Source organism: Pollachius pollachius, assembly GCF_949987615.1.
Source record: "Pollachius pollachius genome assembly, chromosome: 1".
Classification (NCBI taxonomy): domain Eukaryota; kingdom Metazoa; phylum Chordata; class Actinopteri; order Gadiformes; family Gadidae; genus Pollachius; species Pollachius pollachius.
Window position 1 is genome coordinate 30,534,682 of NC_136934.1, and position 11,958 is coordinate 30,546,639.

Genomic DNA, 11,958 nt, shown 5'->3' on the forward strand with positions numbered 1-11,958 from the left:
AAACTTCCCAATCAAACAGAATGAGGACAGACTTAACTTCACATGTAACGTTTATTTTTCATTTAAGCACTGTCGCCGGCTGTAATCCTGAGCTGGATGCTGATGAGTAAGGCATGGACACAACGCTTCACAATGACATCATGGTTCTCCCAGGGCAGAAGAACAGCAAGAGTGGCCCCATACATACAGGGGCCTTCCCCTGGGGGCTAAACGCAGACTCAAATTCACAACAGGAATGTCAACAGAGTTGTTTAGTTCCTCTTCTTATCAGCTCTCTTATGAGCCACCTCCTAATTGGCCCGTGGTTTGTAGGGAGGTGGTTTAACTAGCAGAACCTGTACCGCTTTCTTGATGAAAAAATGAAAAAGGCAACAAGGGGAAGGCTTTAAGGAACAAACTGCATCTTTGGCGTCTTCTAGGAGCAGAGTGAAGGTATGTGATAGCGTTTACTAGACACACCCGTAGAGGTTCATCCAGTAACCAGCGATGTGGAGAAACAAGCTGAAAGGAAGCGTTCAAGCCCATTGTTGGGTTTCCAGCAACTGGGATAGGCATGGGTTGAGGTGTGTCACAAAAACACAAAGGCAAGAGACATCATGTAATAGGGAAGTAAATCCCTGTTTGAATACACACATAAAAAACTAGGAGATAGTGTTGGAATGGGATGTGATGTGACCCCCATGTGAGGTCTGATGGAGAACATCAGACAGTAGGGTCAACATTGTGTTCAAAGTCAATCAAAAGGAAGATATTGTATGTGTGTTCATGATAAGTATAAGCAGTGCATTTGTAGTTGGCCATATGTAAACAATCTCTTGGTAGTACTACTAACTTCTTCATGCACTAACGTTTCCGATACAATCTTTAAGGTATTATATCAAATGTATATAAAAAAAATGAAAAAGGCATGACACAAACAGATAGGTTATTAAAATCCATTAAAGCAGCCACACATAATACTTTTCTCTCACACTCATGCACACTTTGGTTTACAAAAAAGCACAGAAGGAAAATTTTAATTTGCTACTATATGTAACTTCTCTATACTTATATTGAGAATAAGATATTCACGGCGGAGTGTGTAGGATTTTGTGGCTTCTAGCGTTGAGTTTGCAGATAAGAACTAACTGAATACTGGCCCCTCCCCTCCCTTTCAAACGACCTAGGAGAAGCTACAGTGGCCTGTAATGGCCTGTACGAAGGAACCTCCAAAATGATACCTTCTACGACAGCATCGATTAACTAAGGGGCAAGTTATGAGCTTCCTTGATCGATTTATAATTTGTATTTTGTTATTTAGTCTGTAAAAATGTCTGCATGTATAGGTCCCAACCTACAGGTAAGAGAGATGATGATAAACAATTATCTCCCTTTGTAGATATAAATGTGCCTTTTTGAGGTAACAAAAACAGAAGGATTCTCATTTCCATGGGATTACACAAGTTTAAACATACTCACATACATATTCCATTTCTGCCAAGTCCATTCCGCTAGACCCTACGAAACTCTACACACTACACCTTTAAATATATCTTAGTGGTTATATGTTATTCAACAAGTTATATCTCGATAAGGCTTCTAAAAATACATGTTGTGCAATGTGAAACAAAGAAAGACGATATTTTGGCTAAGTTCATGGTGATTTGGTATAAAATACATTAATTTCTATTTTTAAACATAAATAAAAAAACAAAACAAAAAAGGCTCTATAATAAAAGCTAGCGATGCACAGGTCTTCCACGTACAGCATGATATTCCGATAAGTGTGTATGCACCCGTGGAAGTGTGTGTGTGACCCTACAGCAGGGCCAGGTCCAAGTACTGCCCCCCCGCGTTGGTCATCAAAGGCGGGAGGGGCATGAGAGAGAGGTCCCCTACGCCGGACTGACCAATCAGACTGCTGCTCAGGTGAGGAACCGCCTCAAGGAGACTCTAGATGAGGAAACAGAGGGGCAAAAGAGAGAGGGTCAGAGGGGTATGGTTTAGTAACTACTACATATTACTGCGAGCAGCAGGACTAGAAGTGTACCCATCCTCTTCACCTACAGTCCCATATACAGAATATACTTCTCATTCCCCCACACCTTAGATAACCTACACCACCCCTCAATCCCCGTCATCGAACCCCTTTAAGGTCATGGAGCAGGAGAAGCCAAGCAGGAGAGGACACGTGCAATCATCTCCAATATAACTGAACTCTCCCTCAAGACAAGAGTTAGATAGTAGATTACAGAGAGAGGGCTCTTTGACAGCTCGGACAACGTTTCCTCTAACCAGTCTCATTGTTTAGACATGGCATTGCTGAGGTAGTTAGCAGTTAGTGGGAACTTTCCTAACACATCTAAACCCAGAACACACACACACACACACACACACACACACACACACACACACACACACACACACACACACACACACACACACACACAACCCATCCTTACCTGCAACCTGTCTCAGTGTCTCTGACACGTTAAATACACACCCATTCTTTGGACTGCGTAAGCAAAGTCCTGGTGGGGTCATGGGTGTGCATGAGGCCGTGAGCGTGCATTGGGAGTCCGTCGTCTGAGGCGTACTGTGGGGTAGAGGGGAGGGGGAGGATGCACAGGAGACAGGAGCTGGGAGTTAGAGGGACACTAGGGATACAGTGATGAACCAGTTCTACTCCTAACCACGCTTTAAAGCTTCACACTTTTGTAACCGTGAAGGCTCAGCTAAACCCATTTAGTTCTCACTCTCCAAAATGGGACATTATGGAACATTATTTTTCTAATTTACACACACACACACACACACTCGCGCACTCGCCACGCATGTATGTATGTGTACACACACACACACACACACACACAGGTGAATCTTCCAGAAGGCCCAGTCGCTCCAGTATGGGTATGCTGGTGACAGGACATTCTGTTCTGTCGTGCCCCAAACAGTATCTACGTCACGGAGACCCTGTCCAGGTAGAAATGATATCTGTTCAATGATATCAGGGATTTATTTTTCCTCTTCCTCAACTTTGAGTATGACTTCTGGCAAGTCAAGTCTAAGCAGGCAGCAGTATGTATGAGAGGAGGGGTGGGGCCGCAGAGCAGATAAACTTGTTTGATAGCCTCTGGGCAAACACGGTGGATGTGTGAGGACACACACCCACAATGGAAGGAGATTTGAATACAGCATTTGGATCCTACTGAAAAGGCATGTGGGAATGCCAGAGGCAATGTAGACAAGAGTTGAAGAGAAGTTCCCTCACACAGAAACACGCACGCACGCACGCACCTGCACACACACACACACACACACACACACACATTACCTGGTATCCTTGCACGGCACTGATGAGATCTTTTACGCCATTAAAGGTCAGGCCAGGCATGCGCACCAGGCCCCCGGGGGAGGGCAGGTGAGGGGGGGCGGGGAGGTGAGAGGGGGAGGGAAAGTAGCCCAGAGTGGTGGGAGAACCAGGAGGACTAGAAAAACAAACAAGGGTGTGGGGACCAGGGACTCAATCATTCAGAAGTGCAACAGGAATATGATAAAGGTTATTTTGGTATTTTGGTTAATTGTTTTAAGAAATTATTCAAAAATTAAAGCAATGAGAATAGCGCCTGTTACATTACTTCCGTAATTGCCCTACCAAGGACTAAAGGGGGAGGAGTGATACTGACCAAGCTGGCTGATGATAACACATTGTTTAGTTATCAACTAACCTTGTCAAAGTATCTTTCCTTGGCCGACCACACACATTGGGCAACAACACAAATTGCTCTTTGGCGGTGGGCTGTAAAACAGGGAGGCTCTGGCCGTGGGCGGGGTGCTTACCTGGGATAGTAGGCCGCGTAGTTCATGTACACCTGAGTGGACGCAGGGTAGTAAGGGTGCCCGGGGGCCATTGTGCGGGGGGCGAGCAGCATCTGGCCAATGGGAGGGTAGAGGGCGGCGGCGGCCTCCGCAGACATGACCGGGGGGGCGCCGGCGAAGGAGTAGGTGGGAGGAGACAGACCTGGGGGAGGGGCAGAGGAGGGACAGGGACTAGGGGTTATGAGACAGTCTATAAGGGCCAAGAGGACAGACAGGTGTCTGTGATTATAAGAGGACTAGTACTAGGAAACTGATGTCCTCCTCTGTAGTATGTTGTAATGGAGTGATATCCTGTTGTCAGTGACCTCACATGAATCTCTCGTCTTCATGCATGTGAACCTCTGCATTTCAAGTCATGTTTCCTGCTAAGCCCCGGCTAGGGACTATCCTTTATTTTCATGTGATCAAAAGCTTGTTGTTGCTATGGAAATGCACAAGTACACATTTAAGGTCAGAGAGGAGAGAATGAAAGAATTTCTACACACCCAGCGCACAGCTCCCCGACCAAAGGTCCATACGTGCACGCACGCACGCACACACACACACACACACACACACACCACAAACACACAAATAACCCAAAACCCACACCTCTCAGTCCTCTAGTGTTGTGATGGTTGTATTATAGTGTAGTAGGGCTTGCGGGATGTGAAGATCAAATTAAACCACTCCAGTAGGTACGGGTAAAGAAGTGCTGCTACCCGTGCCATCAAAATAAACTCGCTCTTAGATCAAAATGAACAAATGTGGAAATTAATGTGCAGAGCAACCAGTTCATTAAAAGTCATGCAAACTTCTAAAACTAAATTACGTAAAAATCATTGAGAATCATACAGAAATGTACCAATAGAACCACACAAACACACACAAATGTAAGAACACACAAGATTTGATGAACACAGACACACACTACTCCTACCCCTGGGCTCAGACCGGAAACCCCCCATCATCAGAGTCCTAGATTGGAAAGACCCCAGAGAAGAGAGGGGGCAGAATTGAACCTCTAACCCCTCCTCTCTGCCCCCATGGCAGGAGCCCACCTACCCCTGGCAGTCCCGAAGCACACCCAGCTCCCAGCGGCACTTACGTCTGGACTTACATGGCGGCGGGCTGAGCCCTGTCCCACTCCTGCTCCGGCTGTGTGTGTGTGTGGGTGTGTGTGACAGTGTGCCCCCCATCAGCACCAGGCCCATCTCCTCGGCGCTGCAGGGGAACACCTCCACGTAGCGGCAGTTGACCCCCCGGGGCCCCGACATCATCTGCTTGTGCAGCCGCTGGGAGGCCATGAAGGCCCTCTCTGGGGAGGAGATCTGGATGAAGCAGTCCCCTGACGGGCGGCCCTGGGAGGAGGGAGGAGGGAAGGCCAGTGACAGGTTAACAACTGGTGTGAACCGGGCTAGGACGGGGCCGAGGCATGGAGCTGCTAGGGGCTGTAGGCCCTCACTCTGATGCCTTCCACCACGGCCCCATATGTAAAAGCTATTCAAATGATGGGGCCGGCTAGGCTGGAGGAGGAAGCCAAGTGGATTGGATGGGAGTGGGGGAATGCAAGCACTTCATATGCACAGTCGCATATTGAACTTGTGTTGCAGTGGACGGAACAATATTATTTATTATCATATTAACAATATTCCAAAAAAGCGCACTCAATATGCATACAGGTCATCTCTGGTCAAATAATCTGATAGTATCAGGAGAGACGCCAGCAAGTTAGACTGCCTCCCTCTGGACGTGGCCCGGCCCGTACCTGTTGGTTCAGCACCATGTGCACTCCGTGGGGTCTGATGTCTCTGGTGAACTCGCCCAGGAAGGTGAGGATGTCCTCAATGGTGGCGGTGTAGGGCAGCCCTCGGAGTCTCAGGCAGTCTCGTACACCGCCAGGAGAGGGCAGGAGAGAAACGGTGGGCAGCATGGACACCAGGGGAGCAGGGGCCACAGAGATGAGGGGGGCTGAGGAGTACCGGTTCAACACCTGCAAGCCCACACACACAAAAGATACAGTTACACACTGCTCGGCGAACACACCTAAAAGCCCATACAAACAAAGATACAGTTACGCACTGCTCGGCCAACAAACAGCCAAGAGCAAACAAGCAAACAATACTCCACCGGCAGCGTCCCCTAACCTGCTCATCAGCCCACTAACACTGTTTGTTTTACACACTTTCATCTCTCAGGAGTCATGTTGTAGACAAGTGTCTTTTGTCTGCCTCTCAACCATACTCTCTGCCAGAATTCACATTACACACACATTACGGAGAAGGAAAATTCATGACATACTTGTAATCGTTTAAAGTTTAAGTGTATGGGATTGTTTGGAAATTTGACGCAACTGGTTTAATCATTCATTTACAGCATAGGGTCTATTAAGACTCTGGATAGATATGGATATGAAATGGTTGCTTCACACAAACAAGGAAGAACAAGCCAGACAATGTCCCTTTCAATGCACAGGTGATAATGAGTTGTTTAACTCATTATCCAGTATTGTGTGGTTAAGAAAACATCTTTCTAAACACACCTTGCTGATATGTACACCCCACCCTTAAACCCTCTTTTGACTTCAGCCTGAGCAACTCCAGAACCACCAAATTCTTAACACATGTCTACTAGTAACTATTTCATTGAGGAATTGAATTATCCTTTATGGTCAATTTCAAGTGATTTTGTGTTTCTTGTAAAAAGTCTAGCTTAATTACTAAAACAATGTGTCTCTTCTATGATGGCCATTTAAGGTAAAGAGCCATCTGGCTGGTGATCGATTGGTTTGATTCCTAGTTACAAGGTATACTTCCAGATTTGAAACCACAGCGGGTGCCTCTTCTGACTCCCTTGTTTCAGAGGGGACAAATCTTTTCCGCGGTTCACTAAGTTAACAGCTTAAGTATGCCAAGTTGGTGTTCTGATGTAACTGCCTAAGCAATAGAATCTATATCCACATCTGAACTCCAAACCAGTGCTTCCTACAATACACCCCCACTCCTCCCTGCCCCGCTGCCCTTAACTCCTAAATGCATCGACTATTGATGGACCCTCATGCCACCACCCACCTGCTGCACCTCCGCGGCCGTGCTCTTGAACAGCTCGATGTATCTCTTCCCCAGGATCTCCTTGTGCTTCTTCAGGGCGCTCTGAGCGTGCTCCTCGCAGGAGAACAGGACGAAGGCGTCCCCGGTGGGGCGCCCGTCTGGGTAGCGCACAAACAGAATGCCGTCGCCGCCTCCGCTCACGTCACACACCTCGGTGGGCCCCTCCCCCTGGCCGAAGAAGGCCAGCACCTGCTCCTGCGTCGCGGTGAAGGGGAGCCCCCGCATCCTAACGATGACCTGGTCCTCTCGGGACAGGAACAGGGCCACCTCGTTGGAGGTACCTGAAGCCCAACCAGACAGAGGCAGAGCTTTGGTTAAGGGGGGGAGGAGAGGGCCTCATCGATACCGGCGAACCAACCAGACCGAGGCAGAGCTTTGGTTAAGGGGGGAGGAGAGGGCCTCATCGATACCGGTCGAACCAACCAGACCGAGGCAGAGCTTTGGTTAAGGGGGAGGAGAGGGCCTCATCGATACCGGTCGAACGTCTCCCACTCGGATCATCCTTGATAGCTGTTCATTAGCATTAGTGACGCTTCCCCAAGTCACTGACGGTATTCTATGCTTTATTCTGCAACGAATCAAGGTTTAACCCTTGTCATTGTATAACCCCTTAAAACGATTGGTGACGATAATGGGATTACATTTTTGTTACAGAGACGATCTTTCTTTTATAATGTTTAAATCATGAGAGTCATTCTGAGGCCACATCTGCTGGTTGATACAATCGGTTTGGAGCTGGGAGAATGGGGTACCCTTCATAATAAATACATGAACATTCATAGCAGGCGTAAGGGGATGGCCCTGACTTGTTGTGGTAACAGTGATTAGAGGCTCCCTATTGTTTCTGAAGTAGCCAACACAATGACATATCTCCCAAATCAAGGGATTGCTTTTGCATGACAATGAGACAGCCTCTTTAGTTTCTTTATGTGGTTTTGTTTGTCATTGTTGGTGTATTTACTATATTATGTGATGCATTTTAAATGTCAATACATTTGGTTATTGTAAAACATTCATCTTATCTAATCTGTGAGAAGGTTCATTCAGGTTTCAGTCAAGTAAGCTTCAATAAAAATATAATATGATTATTATTCTTATAATATTAATATTATTATTATTATTATATTCGATAAAAATATTCTATCCAAGTTTTTAAAGTTACCTCTGTACGCGGTTCTGCCGAGGACTTAACATTACCAGGAATGCTTCTCAAGTAAATCCCCTATGTGGTTCACTCACCTCCTGCTATCTTCAGGAAGTCCTCTCCTGTTGCCTTGTAAACCTGAAAGTAAATAGTAAAAAAAACCTTCAGCCGGTGCATTTCTTTGCCAATACCAATAAGGTATCATGGGGTGTGACATTGATATGGAAGGGGCTGAATTGCTCCCAAGTGCAAGGAGCAATGCTGAAGTATTGGACGGTAGCCCCAGTGAGCTAGATTAAGAGGATTTACCTCAATGTAGCGGTTCCCCATGTGGTGCTTGTGTCTCTGCAGAGCCAGATCTCTGTGCTCTTCATTGATGAAGCGCACCAGAGCTTCTCCGTTCCTCCTTCCCTGAGCATTAAGGCACAACGCCGCACCACCTCTGTAGTACAAGACCACATATTCAGTTACAAATACTTTGTAAATAACACACTGTGATCACATTAAGACATTAAGAAAAGCAACAGAAGTAAATAGTTAAGAAACGTACTTGGCAATGTTGAGTCCTCTGAAGAAGCGAGCGATGTCCTGGTCTGAGGACTGCCAGGGCAGGCCTCTGGCTCTGATCACAGAGTTATCACACACCTTCTCCATCTTACTGCTGCGCACCACAACACAGGCCAATGAGCACGCTACACAGGGACTTGGAGCAACTGTGTATAGGTTTTCATTATACTGACAAAGAAATTCTGCTTACCATGTGCCCGTTTCAAACTTCTCATTGACTCTCTCTGGGTACAGAAATGTGTGCGCTGCAATGGAGAAAATGTTTTATCGGTATTGGTAATTATTGGTATTATTCATAATAATAAATTATTTCTAATATATATATAGGCATATATATTTTGCAGTTACAGTCACAATTTGATTAGAGCAAATACCAAGTATGTTAATGGACTATAGTGGTAACCTAAAGCCTTGTGTAGTAAAGCCACTCACAGAGGGGTTCAGGGAGCAGGGCCAGGGCGATGCTGGCCATGGCCTTCACGTTCTGCACAGCCACTTCTCGGGGTAACAGCTCCGACGATTCCAACACCGTCAGTTCATCCACAGGTAAGCTTAGAGCTGGGATGGATAGAAGTCAAGGAGACCACAGGAGGACACACACCACCAGCCCATAAAAGCATGTTTTGAATGGTTTTAAGTAGATGAGTTTCTGAGTATTTGAGGGTATGGAAGACCGACCAGGAGAGAGAAAAGGGGTGTTCAGGAGAGAAATAGAAACTGAGCCAGAGAGAGAGAGAAAGGGAAGGAGACGTCAGTAGTTCCGTACTAAAGGGTGTGTGGGGGTCAGCCCTGTTGGCTAAACACACACTCTTTCACTATACGCTTAGCCCAGTGCTGCCATTGTTTCTCTATTTGCATTTCAAAACCTTGAGTCTTGCAGCCAACACCCCATGACTTGTGAACCTTTAATTTGTACACTTTCTGCATGGCGCGTACGTCTCCTTCACTACCATGCTGGGGGCAAACAGGCACTAAAGAAATCCCAACAAAAACAAACAAACAAATACAGCAAACCATGCGAGTACACAGCCTCCTCACAGAGGGAGCGGACGGCATCCAGGGGGGTGAGGATACATTCAGCCATGAAGTGCACATCTACAGCCTTGAGGTCAGACGCAGGGAAGTGCTTTCTGAACTCCTTCCGCAGGTCAAAGAATGAGAAGAAACACTCTGGTACCAGGAGGTTCTATAGACACGGGGAGAGAAGGTCCATTTCAAACAGTGTGTGTGGTGTGTGAACAGGCCGCACTGCAGCAGCTGGGTGATACGGCTTCAGGAAAGTGACTTTCATCTTTATTGGCATCATTAGGCTGTGTACTTAAGCTTGAACAGCATACGGTTCAAATGTGATGCGCATTGTTCCACATCCAGCCCCGTCCAACAGGTTGAGGGGTCAGCTGCGTGTATGTGTCGATGTGTTATGTACACTCTCAAGAATTCAGTTATGTTAAGGGATCTCTGGCTCGACAATGCACTGGCAGAGTCGCTTGGGAGCAAGGGGCTGATTGGAGCAGGTTAAGTAGGTCTCTCCCTGCCTCTTACCAGGTGTTTCCACCCTCCCCACGCACTCACCTTGCCTGCTGCCTGGGGGTGAATGACTTGCCGAATATGGAGCTGTCCATCAGTACACAGACACACCGAGGTGCCTGCCCCTATGCTGTTCACCTCATTGGTAAGTGTTAGGTGGAACTGTAAAGGGAGGATAGGAAAAATATTTGTATTGGGCACACTAAAGCATGCACATCATGTTGCAGGATGTGTTGGTTTCATTTCATTCGATTTTTGTACCATTGTTGATTTTGTTTCTGGAAGCAGCGTCCATTTAGTACATTAGAACTGTTATTCAGTCTGTATTAGGAGCATTATTATACTTAATCAGCAACACCCACCCACTTCTCAGAAAGTGGTTCCCTACCATTCCATTACAGTGCCTATTAACCCACTGTTTGTGTTATGATATGCTTAAACAATTGTAACACATTACATCATGTACGCTTAAAAACATTAGTTTAAAGGATGATTTGATTGTTTGTACTCCAGTAGATTATATACCTGATTTAATGCACTCTCCAGGTTGGCGGCCGTTGAGACAGAATCAGTGAGGGATCCATTATCTTCCTCCGCCTCCTCTTGTTCTTCTGTCAGGTCGCAGAGCTCGTGCTTGATCAGGAGCTCATTCACCCTGCCCAACTGGTTTGAGGAGACACAAACATGTCAGGCAACTGAAACGGTACATACAACTCCAACGGTGTCGGCTTATAACACATATCACGAGCCTTATGTCAAATGTTTAACAGCCCCTTACATCATCATAACCCCCTATGTTTACTGCATGTTTAGTGCCCCCAATGCAATTAATTGTATTCGACATTATAGGCCTATATAACTTTAAAAGAAGAGTATCTCTCGAAAAAAAAATCTACCTTTTTGTTCTTTAAGTCCACCAGCTGCCACACTAGTTGACCGAGCTCCTTTTCGTCCGATCCCAGCAGATCTCCGCTGGCGCCAGATGTGTTCGCGAACAACACCGCCAGGTAGTCTACCTGTGCCGTCATTTCCAAAAAGAAAAAAAAACAAATAAAGCGTACCTAATAATACAATCTCTTACTAGAGAACTCCGTCAAAAGTGAACTAGAAATAAACTAGTGTCGGCACTCGTCTAAACTAGGCTCGTACACCTTCACGCCAAAGCATTTAGGCGAGGTAAATACATCCAGGTTTAGAGTGCGAAATATATGCAAAACGTCCCGCAGTCACCATAGTGGAGTAATGGCTGAGGTTCCGTTTTTGTAGTGCGCCTACCTGGGGAGTCACGTGACCATATACCTGCCCTCCCTGGTTCAGGTGGTTTTCAAATAAGGACGTGGCAGATAGACAATCATCACATCACTTATGTGACACAATAACCTGCCAATCAGCTAGAACCTATACCATACATGTAGTTAATGTAATAAACTAAATTGGCCTACATTAATTCGTATAAAAAGTATCAAAAACTGGAGAATGTGTCCGTATAAACGTAGTTTAAAGTGTAGATGAATCTAGGCTGGTTTCCTCTATTAAGTGTTGAGTTCCTCGATTGAGTTTGCATGCAAATCACATTTAGTGAGATGAAGCACAAATATTTAATTTCGCTCAGTGATAGGCCTAAAAGTTGATTTATTTATACAGTGAGTTCACACCATGACTGTCATAGTTTTAGCACAAAGCATGTGAATACTTAAATATTTAAGTATGTAACCATCAACAATTAAATAGGCACGGTTATTTGTAGCGCGTTTCCGCTGATTTAATGATTCC

General features: G+C 46.0%; 1 protein-coding gene across 3 annotated transcripts; it reads right to left on the minus strand.

Moving 5' to 3' along the window:
• Positions 1-42: 42 nt before the first annotated feature.
• On the minus strand, positions 43-11,439 carry esrp1 (epithelial splicing regulatory protein 1). Of its 3 annotated transcripts, none has more exons than XM_079745321.1 (16): positions 11,082-11,439; positions 10,711-10,848; positions 10,231-10,347; positions 9,733-9,844; positions 9,091-9,216; positions 8,849-8,903; positions 8,642-8,752; positions 8,401-8,533; positions 8,187-8,229; positions 6,909-7,228; positions 5,606-5,830; positions 4,958-5,198; positions 3,820-4,000; positions 3,314-3,467; positions 2,483-2,575; positions 43-1,932 (listed from the first exon to the last, which is right to left on the minus strand). In XM_079745321.1, the coding sequence occupies exons 1-16, from the start codon at positions 11,211-11,213 to the stop codon at positions 1,798-1,800; spliced, it is 2,316 nt and encodes a 771-aa protein (XP_079601447.1). In that variant the 5' UTR covers positions 11,214-11,439; the 3' UTR covers positions 43-1,797. The 3 variants fall into 3 exon arrangements, with proteins under 3 accessions (XP_079601447.1, XP_079601446.1, XP_079601448.1); XM_079745320.1 differs by having other exon boundaries at positions 4,946-5,198; XM_079745322.1 differs by having other exon boundaries at positions 1,794-1,932; positions 2,442-2,575; positions 4,946-5,198.
• Positions 11,440-11,958: the final 519 nt, after the last annotated feature.

What these genes read in the sequence shown, in the direction of transcription:
- esrp1 (XM_079745320.1), bottom strand. Translation starts at nt 11,213, where the DNA reads ATGACGGCACAGGTAGACTACCTGGCGGTGTTGTTCGCGAACACATCT. An exon ending in TGGACTTAAAGAACAAAAAG is followed by an intron (nt 10,849 to 11,081) that starts GTAGATTTTTTT and finishes TCCTCAAACCAG; the next exon opens with TTGGGCAGGGTGAATGAGCT. An exon ending in TGGAGAGTGCATTAAATCAG is followed by an intron (nt 10,348 to 10,710) that starts GTATATAATCTA and finishes CTCCCTTTACAG; the next exon opens with TTCCACCTAACACTTACCAA.